Source organism: Bos indicus x Bos taurus, chromosome 26 (assembly GCF_003369695.1).
Source record: "Bos indicus x Bos taurus breed Angus x Brahman F1 hybrid chromosome 26, Bos_hybrid_MaternalHap_v2.0, whole genome shotgun sequence".
Classification (NCBI taxonomy): domain Eukaryota; kingdom Metazoa; phylum Chordata; class Mammalia; order Artiodactyla; family Bovidae; genus Bos; species Bos indicus x Bos taurus.
In genome coordinates this window covers 34097930-34120858 of record NC_040101.1, presented here as the reverse complement: position 1 = coordinate 34120858, position 22929 = coordinate 34097930, and the positions used below count along the sequence as shown (strand labels likewise).

Sequence of the window (22929 nt, the reverse complement as noted above, 5' to 3'; positions counted from 1 at the left end):
CGGAAAGCAAGTCAAAGAAACAGTTTCAACATGGAGTCAAAATTGACTTCTCCCTGCAACAACTTCAGTTAGATATGGGCTTTCCTTTTCTTGCCCTCCTGTTCTTTCTTTTCTTTTTTTTTTTTAATAACTCTTATGGATCTATTTATAAGACAGAGTTTGAGCAAGCTCCCGGAGATGGTGAAAGACAGGGAAGCCTGGCATGCTGCAGTCCATGGGATCGAAAAGAGTCAAACACAACTGAACAATAGCAAATGGACCTATCATTCTGCCTTTACTGCAGTCATTCGCCCATGTGCTTTATCTTTCCCTGTGGAACTATAGCTAGTAAATCTTTGTCTCTCTTATGGCACCAGCACCTTGCCTCTCATGTACTGTGTACTCACGTTTGCATTTACTGAATAAAGCAGTGCATGCTGCTGCTGCTAAGTCGCTTCAGTCATGTCCAACTCTGTGCGACCCCGAGATGGCAGCCCACCAGGCGCCCCCATCCCTGGGTTCTCCAGGCAAGAACACTGGAGTGGGTTGCCATTTCCTTCTCCAGTGCATGAAAGTGAAAAGTGAAAGTGAAGTCGCTCAGTCGTGTCCAACTCTTCGCGACCCCATGGACTGCAGCCTACCAGGCTCCTCCGTCCGTGGGATTTTCCAGGCAAGAGTACTGGAGTGGGGTGCCATATTGCAGTTAAGTTTCCTCAGATCATAGCTTCCCAACTGACATGCTGAATTGATTACTTGTACATAGAACTATTGAACTTCTCTCAGCTCATAGAGCAACCGGATATAAAAAGCATCATCTTTGAACCCATTGTACAGTAACATGTTTTCATTTTCTATATAAATCATGACCGGGAAAAGGTTGAGAACCTATGCAGGCTAGATTCTGCATTTTTTTTCAGATTTTCTATTACAGATTCAGTTGTTCCATTTCCTATTTATATTGCAATTCTCATATCTCACAGTTTCAACTGTTATGAGGTCTTGAATTTTAAAAAAAATTATTTTAAGTAAAGACTTTACATTATTTGTGTTTTACAGTACATAAAACATAAAGGACAGGATATCCCAAAGTATTTTCGTCTTGAACAGTTGCAAGATGAATTTAACTTTGTTTCTGAAGAAGAAATGAAAAAGAGTAAACGTTTCCAGCTATTGCAACTTAGAAATGCTGGTCAATTAGATGTTTTCCTTCTGCAGCAAATGCCCCTTTATGATAGAGAGATTCCAGATTTAGTCTTCCAGGTACTTGGTTTCTATTTGAATATTGCTTTTTCTGTGATAAGTTAATGTTTTGCTGCTTTAAATCTGTCTTAATTTTTATTTTTATTTTTTTAAAGCTGTCTTAATTTTTAAAAAACTGACTATCTGTAGACAAAAATTTTCCCCTTTAAATTTTTTTTACTTGAAGTATATTTGATGTGCAATATTTATAAAAGTTTTACAGGTGTATAGTATAGTGATTTACAACTTTTAAAGGTTATGTTCCATTTATAGTTATTCTCCAAGAGAGAATACTGGAGTGGGTTGAAAAGGAAATGGTAACCCACTGCACAGTACAGCACACCAGTATTCTTGCCTGGATAATACCATGGACAAAGGAGCCTGGGAGGCTACAGTCCATGGGGTCGCAAAGAGATGGATACAACTCAGTGACTATCACTCACTCATAGTTATTATAAAATACTGACTATATTCCCTGGGTTGTACAACATATCCTTGTAGTTTATTTTATACATAATAGTTTGTGCCTCTTAATTTTTTATCCCTCTATTACCCCCCAATAAAATTTCAACAAATCAAAAAGCAATATATTATATATAAATATATAACTGTACATCATAATCTAGTAGGGTTTATTTCTAGGTAACAGAGCTAACAGAATTAAGGAAGGAAAAGATATGCTCCTCTTAATAAATGCCCAAAAGGCACTTAATAATTTCAGTGCTCATTCATGGTGAAAGCTTTTAGCATCCTAGAATTAGAAGAGAACTTCTTTAAACTGATTAAAAATATTCAGGATTTTGGATTTTTCTGCTGATGCAAACTGCTTTGAAAAAAAGTGTTTCAGGTCAATTGTAGAATTGCCGGAATGGGAAGAGAGATAAGAAAGGACACCTACACACCCACTGGATAATTAGAGGGAGTTTCAGAGTTAATTAGCCAGGAATGCAGAAATATACGGAAGTCGGGCAGAACACAGGGCAGGACAGTGCAGCGAATTTTGTGTTGGTTTTTACTAGACTCTGGTACTACGGTGGGGGTCTGGGAATATTAAACTTCTTGTGACTTTTCCACATAAGAGTAAGGTTTTGCAAGAGCTAAGAACAAAACAAAAAACAAACCAAACCAAAAAACCTGTACAAAATAGGCAAGGTTTACCTTACCACCCCAGAAAAATTAATATGTTCATGGTAAATGCACTTCCATTTAAGGCAATGTTTACAAATGTTGGACTCCTCTAGTTCTTGAACCCAATTCAAGGTCAATAAGGCTATATCATCCTTCAAGAGAAGAAATAGAGCCAGTGCCTAGGTGTCCCTGAGCAAATTCTCTGTCTCCAGCTTTCCAGCATTCTGGAAAACCAGTTCCTTATAAACTATCCCTTGATTTGATTCAGTGCCTTATTATCTGTGTGGCTCTGAAACTGTTTGGTATAATGATCACTATTAGAAATCAGTTTCCTCATAGACTCCTACACAAACATTGTATTTAGTAGCCAAACATCAGTTTTCCCATTAATCTCAACAACTTGAAAATGCCTGCTATCATCTCTACCAGTAAGAGCCAATGCATTAAGCCAGAAAGAAGAAAGGAAAGAAGAAAATTAGAATTGGAATAGAAGACACAAACTATCCATGTTTGCAGAAAATTCATTTGTCTATGTGGAAAACGTAAGAGAATCTACAGCTAACTGTGCATGCTGACTGTGCTAAGTAGCTTCAATCGTGTTCGACTCTTTGCACCCTTATGGACTATAGTCCTCCAGGCTCCTCTGTCCATGGGATTCTGCAGACAAGAATACTGGAGTGCGTTGCCATGCCGTCCTCCAGGAAATCTTCCCAGCCCAGGGACTGAACCCGTGTCTCATGTCTCCTGCATTGGCAGGCAGGTTCTTTACCAGTAGTGCCACCTGCACACGTAATAAATTTGCTGAAGATGATACCCACTTTTAAGAATAAATAGCTACTTTTTTTATTTTAAAAGGAAAATTGTACCTCTATAATAGAGAAATCTAGTTGTTACCACCTTGACTTAGTGATCCAGCTTAATCTTATTAAGTGTGGTAGGCAGAATAATGGCTCCCTAAAGATGTCTACTCCCTGATGCCCAGAACCTATGAAAATGTAATGTACCTTGCTTAAAATAGGGAGATTGTGGTCGATTATCCGGGTGGACCTAATTTAATTGTATGAGCCTTTACAAGCAGAGAAAACTTTCCAACTAAGAGCAAAAGAAAGATCGCTTTTGCAATAGCAGGAGAAATCAGAGGAATTCCAATCATGAGAGGGACTCAGCATGTAGTTGGCTGGCTCTGAGATTTAGTGGTCCACCTGTGAAGACTGGAGAGCTATCTCTAGACACTAAGAGTGGGCCTGAACTCACAGCCAGTGAGGAAATGAGACCTCAGTTCTGTAACCGTGAGATATTAGATTCTGCCAACCATCTAGATAAGCCTAGAAACAGATTCTTCTCAGAGTCTGCTAGTGAGAACCTAGCTGGCCTAAACCTTGGTATTAGCCTTGTGAAACCTGGAATAAATAGCTAACACCACTGTAAGTAATTCCATTTGTATCATGAGACAATCTAGGCTTCTAACCTACAAAACTCGGAGATAATAAATTTGTGTTGTCTGGAGCCACTAAATCTGTGATAATTTGTTCCAGCAGCAATAGGAAACTAAAACATTGATAAAGGACAGGCAGATATTATTGCCTCCTAATGTGATACAACATGAAATACACAGCACTACATGTTTGAAATACCCTTGTCAAAAATGTATTACCCGAATCAAATTAAGACTTGGTTTTTTTTAATGAGAAACATAAGGAATAGAGAAACAAGTTAAATAGCACCACAAGGAACCAGTCAGACAAATATGAAATGTGGGACTACTGGCTAGGAAGTGCAGCTGTTTTTCTGTTACATTTTGATCCCTTTAAAAAGCCATCATTTTTAGACTTAAATAGACATTTCTCCAAAGAAGACATACAAGTGGCCAACAAGTACATGAAAAGACAGATGCTCAATATTGTTATATGTTCAGTTCAGTTCAGTCGCGCAGTCGTGTCCGACTCTTTGTGACCCCATGAATCGCAGCGCACCAGACCTCCCTGTCCATCACCAACTCCCAGAGTTCACTCAGACCCACGTCCATCGAATCAGTGATGCCATCCAGCCATCTCATCCTCTGTCCCCTTCTCCTCCTGCCCCCAATCCCTCCCAGCATCAGAGTCTTTTCCAATGAGTCAACTCTTCGCGTGAGGTGGCCAAAGTACTGGAGTTTCAGCTTTAGCATCATTCCTTCCAATGAACACCCAGGACTGATCTGCTTTAGGATGGACTGGTTGGATCTCCTTGCAGTCCAAGGGACTCTCAAGAGTCTTCTCCAACACCACAGTTCAAAAGCATCAATTCTTCGGTGCTCAGCTTTCTTCACAGTCCAACTCTCACATCCATACATGACCACTGGAAAAACCATAGCCTTGACTAGACGGACCTTTGTTGGCAAAGTAATATCTCTGCTTTTGAATATGCTATCTAGGTTGGTCAATAACTTTCCTTCCCAGGAGTAAGCGTCTTTTAATTTCATGGCTGTTATATGTTAGAGAAATGCAAATCAAAACTACTATGAAGTATCACCTCACTCCAATCAGAGTAGCCATCATTAACAAGTCTACAAATAGAAAATGCTGGAGAGGATATGGAGAAAAGGGAACCTTCCTGCACTGTTGGTGGGAATGTAAATTGGTGTAGTCGCTATGAAGAACAGTATGGAAGTTCCTTAAAAAAACTAAAAATAGTGTTACCATATGATCCAGCAGTCGCACTGCTCGGCATATATCCAGAGAAAACTCTTAATTCAAAAAGATACATTCGTCCCAATGTTCATAGCAGCAGTATTTATAATAGCAAGGCATGGAAGGAACCTAAGTATGCATCTAATGGATAAAGAAGATGTGGTAGTGTATATATACACTTGGCCATAAAAAATAATGAAATAATTCCATTTGCAGCAACATAGGTGGATCAAGAGATTATCATACTACATGATAATCGTGTAGTAAGTCAGAAGGAAAAAGACAAATGATACCATCTTCAATTTAGGAAATGCATTTCAAAGTCTTAAAAGTGCATTTATGTGCTCATACATGTACATCCCTTGATTTGCTAGGAATTTCCAGGCTGTAATCAGTAGCGGTTTTCTAGAATTGTGTAAAGCTATCATTTGGCCATCTTATGTAAAACATGTTCTCAGTAAAATAAAATGAAAAAAAATATATGATACCACTTACATGTGGAATCTGAAGAAAAGATAGAAATGAACTTATTTTAAAAACAGAAATAAGACTCATGGACATAGAAAACAAATTTACCAATACCAAAGGGGAAAGGGAATGGAGGAGGAATAAATTAGGCATTTGAGATTAGCAGATACAAGCTATGCTATGCTAAGTCACTTCAGTCGTGTCCGACTCTGTGTGACCCCATAGACGGCAGCCCACCAGGCTCCCCCATCCCTGGGATTCTCCAGGCAAGAACACTGGAGTGGGCTGCCATTTCCTTCTCCAATGCATGAAAGTGAAAAGAGAAAGTGAAGTCGCTCAGTCATGTCCGACTCTTAGCGACCCCACGGACTGCAGCCTACCAGGCTCCTCCATCCATGGGATTTTCCAGGCAAGAGTACTGGAGTGGGGTGCCATTGCCTTCTCCGAGATACAAGCTACTATATAGAAAATCAATAAACAACAGGTTCCTACTGTATAACACAGGGAACTTTATCCATATCTTGTAATAACTTATAATGGGAAAAAATTTGAAAAAATATGAACAGTGATTGGTGGGAAAATGGCAGCAGTTGGTAAATTTTGGATATTAGAATATTAAGTATATTGATAATTGAATTATAGATATATTGGGAAATTGTTAATTTTGTTGTCTGTGATTATGGCACTGTGAATGTGTCCATAGTATTTGGAGATTCATACTGAAGTATTTTAAGAGTGAAGTGTCATCATGCTATAATTTACACTGAGATATTTTAGCCAAAAAAAGAAAAGAAATAGATTAAACAAATGTGGCAAAATGTTAATTACTTAACCTAGAGACTAAGTACATAGATTTTAACCGCCTTTCTCATTTTCTGTATGTTTGAAAAACTTAAGGAAATATTAGAGACAAAAAATAAATAACATTCTATACACCAATAAAAACCCACTAAAAATGTAATTTAGCAAAGATACACCTTACAGTAGCAATAAAAACTCTTAAATACACAGGAATACATTTAACAAAACATGTATAAAACTTAATGGAGAGAATTGTAGGACATTTTGAATGATGTAAAATTAGATTCAGACTTCACAAAAGAAATAAATACCATGTGTAATGAAGATTACCCATGAAATCCGAAACTCCATTTTTTAAATTAATTTTTAAAATACTTTACAGTATTGTGTTTCTACTGTACAGCAAAGTGAATCGGCTATACGTATACATATATCCCCTCTTTGTGGGATTTCCTCCCCATTCAGGTGACAACAGAGCATCAAGTAGAGTTCCCTGTGCTATACAGCAGAGTCTCATTAGTTATCTATTTTATACACAGCATCCATAGCATATATATGTCAATCCCAGTCTCCCAATTCCTCCCCTCACCCCACTTCCCTCCTTGGTATCCATACATTTGCTCTCTACATCTGTGTCTCTACTTCTGCTTTGAAATGCAAAACTTTAAATGGATATCTTAATCTTGGACAGGAAAGTATTTCTTAAACAAAGCACAAAAAGCATAAATTATAAAGAAGTAGAATAATTAACTTGATAATATTAAAATTTAAACCCCACAAATTAGGAAAAGATATTTGTAAGTTCAGTTCAGTTCAGTTGCTCAGTCGTGTCCGACTCTTTTCGACCCCATGAATCGCAGCATGCCAGGCCTCCCTGTCCATCACCAACTCCTGGAGTTCACTCAGACTCACGTCCATCGAGTCAGTGATGCCATCCAGCCATCTCATCCTCTGTCGTCTCCTTCTCCTCCTGCCCCCAATCCCTCCCAGCATCAGAGTCTTTTCCAATGAGTCAACTCGTCACATGAGGTGGCCAAAGTACTGGAGTTTCAGCTTTAGCATCATTCCTTCCAAAGAAATCCCAGGGCTGATCTCCTTCAGAATGGACTGGTTGGATCTCCTGCAGCCCAAGGGACTCTCGAGTCTTCTCCAACACCACAGTTCAAATAGTTAATAAAAATTAACATCCAGAGTATTTAAGTAAATCTTACAATTTAATACTTTTTAAAGAAAATACAGTGATATGAAATAATAATATAATATTTTGTTTGTTTAGTCACTCAGTCATGTCTGACTCTTTTGTGATGCCATGGACTATAGCCTGCCTAGCTCCTCTGTCCATGGGATTTCCCAGACAAGAATACTGGAGTAGGTTGCCGTTTCTTTCTCCATGGTATCTTCCTGACCCAGGGATGGAACCTGCATCTCCTACATTGGCAGGTGAATTCTCTACCACTGAGCCACCTGGGAAACAGTATAATGGGAAATAATATAGTGTTGTTCGTTCACTCAGTCATGTTCGACTCTTTGCAACCCCATGGACTGCAGCACGCCAGGCCTCCCTGTCCTTTACTATCTCCCGGACTCTGCTCAAACTCATATCCATTGAGTCGGTGATGCCATCCAACCATCTCATCCTCTGTTGTCCCTTTCTCCTCCTACCTTCAATTGTTCCCAGCGTCAGGATCTTTTCTAATGAGTCAGCTCTTCGCATCAGGTGGCCAAAGTATTGGAGCTTTAGTTTCAGCATCAGTCCTTCCAATGAATATTCAGGATTGATTTCCTTTAGGATTGACTGGTTTGATCTCCTTGCTGTGCAAGGGACTCTCAAGAGTCTTCTCCAACACCACAATTCAAAAGCATCAGTTTTTCAATGCTCAACCTTTTTTATGGTCCAACTCTCACATCCATATATATAATATAATATATCCTTAGGTAAAAGTGGTTACTTGCCAACAGAATTAATTTCAAGGTTTCTTATGGATAATTAGAAAATAAATTACTTTCAGATAATTTGTCTACTGTAAAGATAATTCATAATTTTTGTGGTGTCTTTAATGTTCTCTATAATATAAAATAATTTTTATGTGCTTTAGGAACATATCCCATACATGCAGATGTAATAGATGTGGATTTATTTTAAATTATATAAATGAGGCATCCTGACAAATAATCATACCAACTGCTATATGTAAAATTAAAGTTATTGATTATGGTCAACATATTTTGATTACTTACTACATGCTACACACATTGTAAATATTGTTTTAGCTAAATCTCACAGCAATCCTGTGACATGTTAATAGTAATTATATTATTACAAAAGAGGAAACTGAGATCTGCAGTAGTTAATCAACTTTTCCCCAAACCACACAGTTAGTAAATGTCAGGGCCAACTTGAATCCAGGACTATGACCTCCAAAGCCCACCAACTTGAACATTATATATACTCTAATGTTAATAGTTCCCATTTCTTTTGTTTCTAATGATACCAGGTAAATAGGCACATGAAGAATAGTTCTCAGTTGTCTTTACATCTTCTTACCATTTTCTCAATTGCAGTTTTTTTTCCTCAATCATTACTTAGTTTTAAAAGATGAATGAAACTCTTCCTAGAAGAAAACAAAATATAACAGTTCTTCGCTAATTCTCAGAGGGAAGAATCTTAAAGAAACATTCTCTCCGCCCAATTCCAGAGTGTTGCCAATATCTCCTACACATAAACTGAAATGAGTAGTTAATATTTCATTGCAGCATATCATAGCTAAACTTTGTTACATTCAAGAAGTGAAACTAGGATATTACCCTGGTGGTCCAGTGGTTTAAGATTCTGCACTTCGCGGGCAGGGGGCACGGCTTCAATCCTTGGTTGGGGAACTAAGATCCTGCATGTTGCATGGCATGGCCAAAAAAAAAGTGAAACTAATTTAATTTCTCTACTTACAGGAATATGAAAGTCAGATAGAAAAGGATATGTCCATTTCAGATGTGAATTCTATTACTGCACAAAGGAATAATTCTGCCAATTTTCTGAAAAAGGTAACAACAACAAAATAACATTGTCAGTGTGTTTGAATTTACTTTTGTGAAAACTAGTCTGCTGGATGCATAGCATAGTACTCTACTCTTCCCAGAGAGTCAGACGGGCAGACCTGGTTGCTCCTCACCTCCTTCTGATCACTAAGGGGTTTTCTGTTCCATTCAGACTTCTTTTTTAGAGTTAGTTACTGACCATCTGTAAATGTACACAGTTGACGTGTATTATTGATGCAACAGTTACTTCAGTTGACAGCAAACTCATTATTAGAGAATATTCCAACTTTTTCTGTTTACACCCATCTCTTCTTGACCCTGAAAATTCACCTTGAGAAATACAGCAGCATTTTGTTGGATTCCCTAGTTTTATTAACAACTCATAATGCCACACACCACAGCAGTTCAGTGGACAATAGATGGAGGACCTGCTAGGAGACAGAAAATAGTAGAGAAAGACATGCTTCAGATATTTACAGAACACCCTGCCAAAGCCTAAACCAGGTTTGAGGTGGAACCCCTCAATCAAATTCACTCCTGATTTCTTTGCACTGACCCCTCATCCTTCCACACTAAGCTTCCAGAGCACAGGGACTATATCTATAGATCCATGATGCCCAGCACTGTCCTCTTCACTCAGGAAATGTTGAGACACGTTTGAGCAGTTAATGAGGTTAGGAATAAAACCACAAGGCTGAGGAGATTTCTAAGATTTCTGCAAGAGTAGAATTGATAGCCCTTGCTATAGAGGACCAGGGAAGCCTTTCAAGATAACTTGAAAGCAGAGAGCCATGGAAAGATCTAAGAGATACACACCAAATACCTCGTAAAGACATGAGAGAAGTGACCTTGTGTGACTAGATGAGGCCTAGGCAGGTATGTGCAGACCTGTTCTGACCTCCCCATTTGTCTTTGGGCGAGTAATCTATGCACTGAGTCCTGCTTTATTGTTTTATAAAAACAGACAATAAAAATGCCTGCCTTGCTTTTCTTCTGAAGTAAAATGATAAAACTGCAAGTGCTGTGCTAGTTTGTACCCTGTTCGCTGAGAGCATGCTGGAAATGCAGACCTCTGTAGCTATCCTAGTCTGTGTCAGTACTTCCTGTTTATCATTGGCAGGTGTTTTCTCCCACTCACCCTTACCCCTCCTACACCTTCTTTATTAACTCCATGTGTGTGTGCCAAGTCACTTCAGTTGTGTCTGACTCTTTGTGACCCTGTGGGGTGTAGCTCACCAGGCTCCTCTGTCCATGGGACTCTAGGGAAGAATACTCTAGTGGGTTGCCATGCCCTCCTCCAGGGGATCTTCCTGACCCAGGGATTGAACCCGCATCTCTTATGTCTCCTGCATTGGCTGGCGGGTTCTTTACCATTAGCACCACCTGGAAAGCCCTACCAGCTCCGTATTTCTTTTAAAAAGAGTTGAGGTGATTTAATAATGAGATTTATGTCTTAGGAAATAAAGAGGTATTCCTATAAGAAAGGGAACACATACCCTACTCATCCCTTCTCTTCTTTTTGATGGATAAGGAAGCCCAGGAGGGAGCAGAGGATCAGGAAGGTGGTAAGAGCACAAGTGTCTGAGGATTCTGGAACTTCATGCAGGATCCTGCAAAGGAGTGTCAAGAACATTTTGTGATTGTGTTTCAGTTCCTTGTGAAGACTTTTTTGTTATCCGGAGATAGTTTCACACACAAGTTGAAGGATACTGACTCTAATTATAGGTGCTGGAATTGTGGTTTGACATTGGAGGCCTCATAGGGCCATGGGTGTTTAAATCTGATTGTGAGTTATGTGGGTTAAACTCCCTACTATGTTACTGGGGTCAGTGGTACCTGAGGCCAGGGTTGGAGCAGTAAAGTCCCAGCAGTCTCGTGGATTGCTAGATAAAGTTTTGCTGAAATATTTGTGTCTAAGAGGCCTGTAGCTCTCCTCAATTTGTCCCTTCCATTAATTTACTCAATAAATACTTAATGAGCATCTGCTGTTAATCAAGCATTATACTAGAGATTGAAATTACAGCAGTAAACAAAAGAGACTAAAATCCTTGACCTCCTAGTCATTCTAGTGGGAGAAGTCAGATAATGAACAAAATATTAGTGTATTAGATTGTGATATGTGCTCTAACAAGTAAAGTTGGAAAAGAGCACAGGTGTGTGTGTGTGTGGGGATGTGGGGTACAATTTTAAATAAGATAATCAAGGAAAGCCCCTGAGTAGGTAACACCAACGAAAGACCTGAAAGCTGAGGGAGCTGGAGTTGAAGCTCCAAAAAGTTAGAGTTTTCATGGGCGAAGAACATCGCAGGCTGATGGAACCACATGTGAAAACTGAGAAAGGAATATGCGTAGCCTGTGGCAGGAACAGCAAGGAGCTCAGTCTGTGTGTCGCCAGTGGAGCAAAGGAGAGAGAGAGAATGAGAGAAGGGGTGGGAGAAGGGAAAGAAAGAGAAGGAAGGGAGGGCTCCAGCACAATAATGGGGTCAGAGGGGAGAGGGATGTGGTTCACCTTCAAAGCAAGCAGTTTGTTGCCCATACAGGCTTCCCTGCTGGCTCAGACGGGAAAGAACCTGCCTGCAATGGAGGAGACCTGTGTTCAATCCCTGGGTTGGGAAGATCCCCTGGAGAAGGGAATGGCAAACTTCTCCAGTATTCTTGCCTGGGAAATTCCATAGACAGAGGAGCCTGGTGAGCTACAGCCCATGGGGTCACAAAGAGAGTAACACACACACACACACACACACACACACAGAGCAGAGTAATTCTTAGGAATTCTGTTTTTCCCATTCTACCACCTCATTTTCCTATATAATTTAAGCAGATCACTAGTCTCTAGGTTGAGCTTCCGAGGTGGTGCTAGTGGTAAAGAACCCTTCTGCCAATGCAGGAAAGGTAAGAGATGCAGGTTCGATCCCTGCGTTGGGAAGATCACCTGGAGGAGAGCATGGCAACCCATTCCAGTATTCCTGCCTAGAAATCCCGTGGACACAGGAGCCTGGTGGGCTACAGTCCATAGGGTCGTAAAGAGTCAGACACAAGTGAAGCGACTTAGGACACATGCACGTATACACAATTATCTCCAGGATGATTTGTGGCAGGACAGAAAGCGGAAATTTGCCTCGAGACACGCTTCTTCCTGGTTTCATTTCTAAAAGTCTACACCTGACGTGAAGGATGGGATTAGAGTAGAAAGGGAGGAATGTCCTTAGACTATATAGAATTTCAGAGTCCTTAGAGGAACCAATTTCTGTGGGTTCTACAAGCAGCATAGGCTTAGGGGAATGGCTCTGTTGAAGCACTGAATATCTAACCAAGCAGACAGAATGAGAACTTAAGGTCAGAATAGGATGAACTCCAAGGACATACAGAAATGTGATGACATTTCTTTGTGGATCAAGATTTGTGTGAATACAAGTGACTGCTGTAAAAACACATTCACAGGTAATCATCTTCTTTGGTGAAGACTGATTCTGTCTATGTGAATACTCTGAGTTAGGTTGAAAAAGAGATGAGAGGGTCATAATGAGAGTGTTAGAAATGATTTTGATAATGGTAGAAAACCGAACCATACTTTCAGTTACCTAATTCCCCTTCCCATTCCTTACTTACAAAAAGTAAGAGTAACAAAAGAGTGACACCAGTAGCATTGTGTATACTTAATCTTAAAATATGAACTCTTTATTTCTTAAAAATATTTTTTGTAGATGAGAAGGTTGGTAATGAGAAGAATTGTCAAAGTTAGCAAATTTAACTTATCAGATATTGTGGCTGATTATGAAGAAATTGTATCTGCAAGGTATATATTAAAATTATTATTATTTAAGTCTGAAATATAAAGCTATAAGCTAGTTCCTTCAGAGTCCTCAAATAAGTTCTCTTTTTATATTAATGTCAAAATCCAGTTACAAAGCATAAAATGAAATATAGTGATTTAAATATTTTTAATAATTTAAAAATTCCATTTTGGACATATCTGTATGATTTATATTTTCAATTGTATAGTATTTTAGTTTTTAACCCTCTCCTTGTGGCAAGAAAAAAAAGAAAGCAAAACACCTTTGTCCCAAACTAGTTTTGCTCTCAGATCTCCCTGTCCTGGGACTGATTCTGGAAAAATCATTGGTGGTAGCACCATGCTCTAAGCCTATAATTTCCCCCTTTCAAAACTGAATCCTCAGCAAGGACTGACATAAGCACTCTGTGATCCACAAGCAGCTGAGGGGGAGCCTTTTGCTGAAGGAACTCAATTCTCATACTGTCCTATCTGTGAGACTTAAGGGTAGGAACAGGAATTAGGGATGCTACATATTTGGGAAACCACTCTGGGGCCACTTGCAGATTCTTAGTATTAACAGGAAGGTTTTAATTGGTTTAGGATGCTGAGATATATTTTGGGGGAGGGGTTTCTATTCAAAAATATACCTTGAAGTAATTCTTCTATGAGTAAGTGTTTTTAAATGAAAACGTATTTTAAAAACTTTTTATTGGGGTATAGTTGATTTACAATGTTGTGCTAATTTCTGCTGTACAGCAAAGTGAATCTGTTGTACATATACGTATATCCACTCTTTTTTAGATTCTTTCCCCATATAGGCCATTACAGAGTGTTTAGTAGAGTTCCCTGTACTATCCATAGGTCCTTATTAGTTATCTATTTCATATTTAATAGTCATATATAGCGGTGTGTGTGGTGATGGACCGGGAAGCCTGGCACGCTGCAGGCCGTGGGGACTGCAAAGAGTCAGGCACGACTGAATGACTGAACCGAACTGACCGTGATGTGAGTGTGTCAATGATGAAAACTTATTTTTTAACTTTTCATTTTACATTGGAGTACAGGTGATTAACAATGTTGTGTTAGTTTCAGGCGTACAACAAAGTGATTCAGTTAGACACATACATGTATCTATTGTTTTTCAAATTCTCTTCCTAATTAGGTTGTTACAGAATATTGAGCAGGGTTCCCTTTGCTGTACAGTAGGTCCTTATTGCTTATCCATTTAAAATATAACAGTGTGTACATGTCTATCCCAAACTCCCTAACTGTCCCTCAACCCTTCCCGGCTGGTAACCATAAGTTTGTTCTCTAAGTCTATGAGTCTGTTTCTGTTTTGTAAATAAGTTCATTTGAATCTTTTTTTGGATTCCACATATAAATGATATTACACAACATTTCTTTCTCTGACTTACTTTCCTCAATATGACAGTCTCTAAGTCAATCCATGTTGCTACAAATGGCCTTATTTCATTCTTTTCAATAGCTGAGTAATATTCCATTATATATATATTAAGAAACATATATATATATATATATATGCCACATCTTCTTAATCCATTCTACTGTATATGGACATTTAGGCTGCTTCCATGTCTTGGCTATTGTAAACACACTGCAATGAGTAGTGGGGTGCATGTTCCCTTTCAGACCATGTATTTCTCTGGATACATGCCCAGGAGTGAGGTTACAGGATGATATGGTAGCTCTGTTTTTAGTTTCTTAAGGAACCTCCAGACTGTTCTCCATAGTGGCTTCACAAATTTACATTCCCACTGACAGTGTAGGAGGGTTCTCTTTTCCCACCCTCTCCAGTGTTTATAGTTTGTGGGTTTTTTGATGATAGCCATTTTGTCTGGTGTGAGGTGATATCTTCTTGCAGTTTTGATTTGCATTTCTCTAATAATTAGCAGTGTTGAACATCTTTTCATGTGCTTCTTGGTCATCTATATGTCTTCTTTGGTGAAAATGTCTGTTTAAGTCTTCTGCCCCTTTTTTGATAGAGTTGTTTGTTTTGATGATGTTAAGCATCATGAGCTGTTTATAAATTTTGGAGACTAATCCCTTGGTCACATCATTTGCAAATATTTTTCCCAATCTGTGAACTGTCTTTTCATTTAGTTTATTGTTTCCTCTGCTGTGTAAAAACTTTTGAGTTTAATTAGGTCTCATTTGTTTATTTTTGTTTTCCATTTCCATTACTCTGAGAGAGGGATTGAAAAAGATGACAGTGTTCTGCCTATGTTTTCCTCTAAGAGTTTTATAGTGTACAGTCATACATTTAGGTCTTTAATCCATTTTGAATTTATTTTTGTGTATGATGTCAAAGAATGTTCTAATACCATTTTTTGCTTGTAGCTGTTCAGTTTTCCCAGCACCCTTTACTGAAGAGACTGTCTTTCCTTCATTGTATATAGTCTTGCCTCCTTAGATTAATTGACCATAAGTACATGCATTTATTTCTGGGCTTTCTGTCCTGTTTCATTGATCTGCATTTCTATTTTTGTGCCAATACTATGCTTTTTTTTTTTTGTGCCATGCTGTTTTGATGACTGTAACTTTGTAGGGTAGTCTGAAGTTTTTATTTTCAGTCTTTAGAGGAAAACAAGTGTGACCATAAAGTTATAATTCCATATAACTTTGTGTTTCCATGTAGGTTCCATAAAGGTTTGTGTTGCCAGAAGTTGCAGCACTTATAACTAACTCCTACTCAGAACTATGTAGAAAATGATCAAGAGAATGATTCCTAAAAAATGAATAATCTTTTGAAATAACATCATGTTTCATGGGATTACCTCTCCATGCCCTATCTCTTCTTGGACCATATACCCAAAGAACATGGAGCAATCAGATGCTCTCTTAAAACTCAGAATCCCTTCCACACTCCAAAAAAGATTATTTTCTTGGATCTAAGACAACTGTCTCCCCTACACAGTAAAGAGAACATGGTTCAGAATAATGACTTTATTTATAATAAATTTTAAAAATCGTTATCTTTCAAATCTTATTATTTTATATCAATCTGATTGACCACTTTTTAGCCAGTTGACATATGCAGTTTGTAAGCTTCTTGAACAACGAAGAAAGTTAAAGCCTCAGAGGAAAGAAAGGAAAAAAGTGGCAGTACAGACTATCTGTGATAGAGATATTAAGATTCTTATCAGAATACTGAGAGCTTATAATATTCCTACAAGGAAAACAACAGTTAATAGGTAAGGCAATTGCACCAATTATTGGAGTTACAAAAAATGTCTTAAATGTAAATTTCTAAACTGTCTTTTTAATAAAAACTTTGTACTTTATTGATGCTCTACATACAAAAGCTGAATGAGAGTTGAAATCTTCATTTGAATAGTCAAACTTAACTGTCATTTCTATGTAGTAAAAGTTTGCAGAACTTTGAGATGCCTGAAGTATCTTTAACATGTATATTTTGGGGTGCTTTATTAAATAAATGCCTTCTGTCCATATTCCCTATTTTGAAAACTTAAGCAGCTATTGCCAATTATACTGTCCACTCACAGTGTTGGAAGTAGAATAGTAGAATACAGGAGAGAATAGGCTCCATTTTGGACTTGTCATTTTATGTGACTTCTATAAAAATCAGATCTTACCATCTCTTTTGCAGGCACACAGAATGATGTGTTTTATTGATGTTTCTTGGGCAGAGGATATGTGGGGTCAGAATGGTCAAATGAAGTCATCCTGAATATTTAGTATATCCTCAATATCAAGTGTCATATATTTAATCTCATATATAATCTATATATTGTGACTGTTTCATACCCAGGTACCTAAGGGATACTGAGTGTCCCTCTCTATCTACATTTAACACAGGTGTGCTCTACTTTCGTATTTTATGTTTATCCCGTGAATTTTACCTATGAGAAACATTTTGCTTACTAGCTACTAATCTACAGTTAAAACCTCTTAAAGGTTTTGCCTGTGTTTTGTAAATATGATTTTATTTATGATACACTTGATATTCTCAAAACAAATGCACATTTCAAGGCTGTTTTGTGAAATAAGGACATTTTAAAATTACTACCATTTTTTACAATAATCGGGCTTATTGGGCTTCCCTTGTGGCTCAGCTAGTAAAGAATCCACCTACAATGGGGGAGACCTGGGTTCAGTTCCTGGGTTGAGAAGATTCCCTGGAGAAGGGAAAGGCTACCCACTCTAGTATTCTGGCCTGGAGAATTCCATGACTGTATAGTCCATGGGGTTACAAAGAGTCGGACATGACTGAGTGACTTTCACTTTCTGCAGTAATTAATCTGTAAAAGAAAGAATACTATAACACCAAAAATAGAAATAATATAACTCAAAGTATTACCTACCCTATTTTTCCCTTTTTGCTGAGGATCAGTGAAGACTTTGCCACAGACTGGTTCCCATCCATAGCTCAGCACTGAGGAGCTACTCTTTCAGAGCAGTGATTGTCACATATTTATCTCTAACCCCCTATGATATGAAGACCCAAAGCAAACTGTAAGATCCAGGGTAACTGTCTTATCTATCTCTATAAGCATAAGCAGAAACCCAACAACACAGCACAGAAGCATAAGCAAAAACACACCTACTCGCATCAGAACAAATATTGAAATTAATTAAAATGTATGTCTCTATTTTGTTTTTCCTGAAGGTCCTTGGATATGCCTACTTATTTGATATCATCCATGTCTCGCCTCAGACATAAAGAAACAATCAAATCATTAGCCTCAGATGAACTCTTAAATGAGATAAGTATTTAACACTTCTCTAAAGCGCAGTTTTGATCATGTTTTCCCTGAATTGCAACTGGCCCCTAACGGGGGCTACTCTCTTGGGCTTCTAGTTTACTCTCCATAACATAGTGATGGTGCTGTTTACAAAATGTAATTCTAACCATTTCATTCTCTACTACCCTGCCCTCAGGGTCTATAGAATAAAATGCAAGCTCCTTAGAAAGTATACCAAAATCTGTATTTATCTGGTTGTTATCTACCAATCAGTCAGCCACATTTCCCTCCACCCCACAGCAGTGTCATATACACTACTGCGTTCTAGCAGTCCTCCATTCTTGCCCTTTCTTTTGCCTGGAATGGCCACCACACTTCATGTTCATGTGTTACTGGCCACATGAACTACTATTTAATGTTTCGAAGCTCAAGCCCACGCTATGTGTTCTCTATGAAGTTCTCTTTGTCCTCACCCCCCAAAGTTTAATCATTCTCTCTCCTGAGTAACTATTATATCCTGAATATATTTCTTTTGTTTCATTGCCATTATTTGCTTAACTGTCCTTTGTTTTCTCCTGAGAGACTTAAGATAAAAATCTTTACCGATATCCATGTATTTTTGAATCCTAGAAAAATCATACCTGATATTAAATAGGATGAAATCTTAATTGAATGAATGAATGGATAAATAATGGTTGTTTGAAAAACTAGAAAAACCAAACCATCTAGTTATCAGCCAGTAACTAATTTCTACCTTTTATCAGCTATATAAAATATTACAAAAACCTAGTCGGGGTTTATCATGTGTTTCAGGATACTGTACACCCCTTTGTGGAAGTTTCCTTTCAGCACACTGTATACCAAACCAGCGTTGCCAGTGGATCTCATCCATGTTGGAACGAAGAAATTAAAGTAGATTTTATGTAAGTTGGAGTCCATTTTTCCTTGACTTCTAAAATAAACCAATAACAGAATTGGTTTCTTGAGCCATTTATTAAAAATAATGATTGATACAGGCTTAATTTTTAAGTTTTTAAATTATGAAGTGTGTTTACATAGATAATGTATGCTTGCGTGCTAAGTCGCTTCAGTCATGTCTGAGTCTTTGCGACCCTGTGAACTGTAGCCCACAAGGCTCCTCTGTCCATGGGATTCTCTAGGCAAGAATACTGGAATGGGTTGCCCTGCCCTCCTCCAGGGGCTCTTCCTGACTCAAGAATTGAACTCGTGTCTCCTGTGGCTCCTGCATTGCAGGCAGATTCTTGACCACTGAGTCAGCAGGGAAGCCCCTATATAATGTATATGTAAATATAAGTTCTGAGGGAAAATGAATATTTGTGTATCTACCATTTAGCTTTAAAAATGGAGTGTTACCAGGAACGTTGAAGGCTCCACTGTGCCAATATCTAAGTGTATCCCCCTTGTGTTTATCCTTCCCTCTCTTTCTTTATGACTTTAAATCATAGATATTCATCCCTAGCTATGTTTTATTTCTTTATGGATGCTTTTCAACTGTATATAAATTGAATTATCTTTTGCAACCTGTTTCTTTATTCTTCATTATTTTTAGAGATTTATCCATATTCATAACTATTCCTTCCTTCATTTTCACTTTGTTATAGTATTCCACTGTTAAAATTTATTTATTCTTTAAATTATTCCATAATTTATTTATTCTTTACCCTGTTGATGCACATTTGCCTGATTTTAGTGTTTTGCTATTATGAATAGTGTTGCTCTGAACATTCTTGTACTTGTTATCTGGAACACACATCTAAGAGTTTCTTTTTAAGACATTAGTTCTCAAGCTATTTTGTGCACTGAAATCACCTGTATGGCTTCTTTAAACAAATTGCTGGGCCCAACTCCATAGTTTCTAATCCAATAGCTCTAGAATAGGGCTCAGAGAAGGCAATGGCAACCCACTATAGTACTCTTGCCTGGAAAATCCCATGGATGGAGAAGCCTGGTAGGCTGTGTCCATGGGGGCGCTAGGAGTCGGACACGACTGAGCGACTTCACTTTCACTTTTCACTTGCATGCACTGGAGAAGGAAATGGCAACCCACTCCAGTGTTCTTGCCTGGAGAATCCCAGGGACGGCGGAGCCTTGTGGGCTGACGTTTATGGGGTTGCACAGAATCGGACACGACTGAAGCAACTTAGCAGCAGCAGCAGCAGCAGAGTAGGGCTGATACATAATTCCATTTCTAACAAGTTCCAGGTGTTACTGATGCTACTAGTCAGGAGACACTTTGAAACCCTCTGTTCCAGGATCCATATCCAGGGGTGGAATTGCTTCAGCTTTACTATGTAATGTCAATTTTTTTCCCAAAGTGATTGTGCCAATATACACTCTCAATATATAAGTTCCTATTGTGCCACATCTTCAATAATATTTAATATTTTTTAAATTAATTTTTCTAATATGGTGGATCTAAAGTGATATTCTTACTGTGATTTAATTTACATTCCTGGATTTCTAATGAGATTGAGTTTCTTTTTCTTCCATTTTAAACAAATTGATAGACTTTATCATTTTTAGAGAGTTTAGATTCCTAGTAAAATTGAGCAGAAAGCAGAATTCTTACATATCCTCTCCCTTCAACACACACACACACACACACACAGCTTCCCTAAGTGTCAGTGTGGTACATTTCTTATGAAATGGACCATATTATGAGACAAAGTCCACAATTTACATTAGAATTCATTCTTTGTGTTGTACATTCTATGCGTGTGTACTCAGTTGCTTCAGTCTTGTTCAGCTGTTTGTGACCCTATGGACTATAGCCCACCAGGCTCCTCTGTCCATGGGATTTCTCCAGGCAAGAATACTGGAGTGAGTTGCCATGCCCTCCTTCAGGGGATCTTCCTGACCCAGGGGTCGAACTTGTGTCTCCCACATCTCCTGCAGTACAGGTAGATTTTTTACCACTAGTGCCACCTGGGAAGCCTTGTATGTTCTAAGGGTTTTGTCAAGAATAGCAAGGAGAGACAGGAAAACCTCCTTCAGTGATCAGTGCAAAGAAATAGAGGAAAACAATAGAATGGGGAAGACTAGAAATCTCTTCAAGAAAATTAGAGATACCAAGGGAGCATTTCATGCAAAGATGAGTGCAATAGAGGACAGATATGGTATGGACCTAACAGAAGCAGAAGATATTAAGAAGAGGTAGCAACAATACACGAAGAACTATGCAAAAAAGATCTTCATGACTCAGATAACCACGATGGTGTGATCACTCACCTAGAGCCAGACATCCTGGAATGCAAAGTCAAGTAGGCCTTAGGAGGCATCACTATGAACAAAACTAGTGGAGGTGATGAAATTCCAGTTGAACTATTTCAGATCCTAAAAGATGATGCTGTGAAAGTGCTGCACACAATATGCCAGCAAATCTGGAAAACTCAGCAGTGGCCATAGGACTGGAAAAGGTCAGTTTTCATTCTAATCCCAAAGTAAGGCAATGCCAAAGAATGCTCAAACTACCACACAACTGTACTCATCTCACACGCTAGCAAAGTAATGCTCAAAATCTCCAAGCTAGGCTTCAACTTTACATGAATCATGAACTTCTAGATGTTCACGCTGGATTTAGAAAAGGCATAGGAACCAGAGATCAAATTGCCAACATCCGTTGGATCATCAAAAAAGCAAGAGAGTTCCAGAAAAACATCTACTTTTGCTTTATTGACTATGCCAAAGCCTTTGACTGTGGATTACAACAAACTGGAAAATTCTGAAAGAGATGGGAATACCAGACCACCTTACCTGCCTCCTGAGAAATCTGTATGCAGGTCAAGAAGCAACAATTAGAACTGGACATGGAACAACAGACTGGTTCCAAATAGGGAAAGGAGTCCATCAAGTCTGTATATTGTCACCCTGCTTATTTAACTTATATGCAGAGTACATCATGCAAAATGCTGGGCTGGATGAAGCACAAGTTGAAATCAAGATTTCTGGGAGAAATACCAATAACCTCAGATATGCAGACACCACCCTATGGCAGAAAACAAAGAAGAACTAAAGAGCCTCTTGATGAAAATGAAAGAGGAGAGTGAACAAGTTGGCTTAAAATTCAACATTCAGAAAACCAAGATCATAGCATCTGGTGCCATCACTTCATGGCAAATAGATGGGGAAACAATGGAAATGGTGAGAGACTTTATTTTAGCGGGCTCCACAATCACTGCAGATGCTGACTATAGCCATGAAATTAAAAGACGCTTGCTCCTTGGAAGGAAAGTTATGACAAACCTAGACAGCATATTAAAAAGCAGAGACATTACTTTCCCAACAGAGACATTATTTTCCCAAGGTCCATCTAGTCAAAGCTATGGTTTTTCCAGTAGTCATGTATGGATGTGAGAGTTGGACTATAAAGAAACTTGAGCACTGAAGAATTGATGCTTTTGAACTGTGGTGTTGGAGAAGACTCTTGAGAGTCCTTTGGACTGCAAGGAGATCCAACCAGTCCATCCTAAAAGAAATCAATCCTGAATATTCATTGGAAAGACTGATGATGAAGCTGAAGCTCCAATACTTTGGCCACCTGATGCAAAGAACTGACTCATTGGAAAAGACCCTGATGCTGGGAAAGATTGAAGGTAGGAGGAGAAGGGGACGACAGAGGATGAGATGGTTGGATGGTATCACCAACGCAATAGACACGAGTTTGAGTAAACTCAAGGAGTTCGTGATGGACAGGGAAGCCCGGTGTGCTGGAGTCCATGGGGTTGCAAAGAGTCAGACACGAGTGAAGAACTGAACTGATACTCACTCCAGTATTCTTGCCTGGAGAATCTCATGAACAGAGGAGCCTGGTGGGTTACATTCTGTAGGGTCACAAAGAGTTGGACATGACTGAAGAAACTTAGTGTGTGCGCACACATGGGTATGTGCCCATAAATGGGATTGCTGGGTCATATGGCAAATCTATTTTTGATTTTTAAGGAACCTCCATACCGTTCTCCATAGTGGCTGTACCAATTTGCACTCCCACCAACAGTGTAGGAGGGTTCCTTTTTTTCTACATCCTTTCCAGGATTTATTGTCTGTAGATTTTTTGATATTGAGTCTAATGAAAGATAACAGTCATCTTGAAAACA

At 38.6% G+C, this 22929-nt stretch overlaps 1 protein-coding gene across 1 annotated transcript in view; it reads left to right on the top strand.

The window, feature by feature from the left end:
• Window positions 1-22929, top strand: part of CC2D2B (coiled-coil and C2 domain containing 2B) — a 107928-nt gene that overhangs the window by 54510 nt on the left and 30489 nt on the right. The window contains exons 18-23 of the mRNA XM_027528984.1: window positions 1036-1239; window positions 9231-9323; window positions 13021-13112; window positions 16133-16303; window positions 17740-17836; window positions 18629-18738. Of these exons, the coding sequence (XP_027384785.1) occupies window positions 1036-1239; window positions 9231-9323; window positions 13021-13112; window positions 16133-16303; window positions 17740-17836; window positions 18629-18738 (767 nt within the window). The remainder of the gene's footprint in view (window positions 1-1035; window positions 1240-9230; window positions 9324-13020; window positions 13113-16132; window positions 16304-17739; window positions 17837-18628; window positions 18739-22929) is intronic.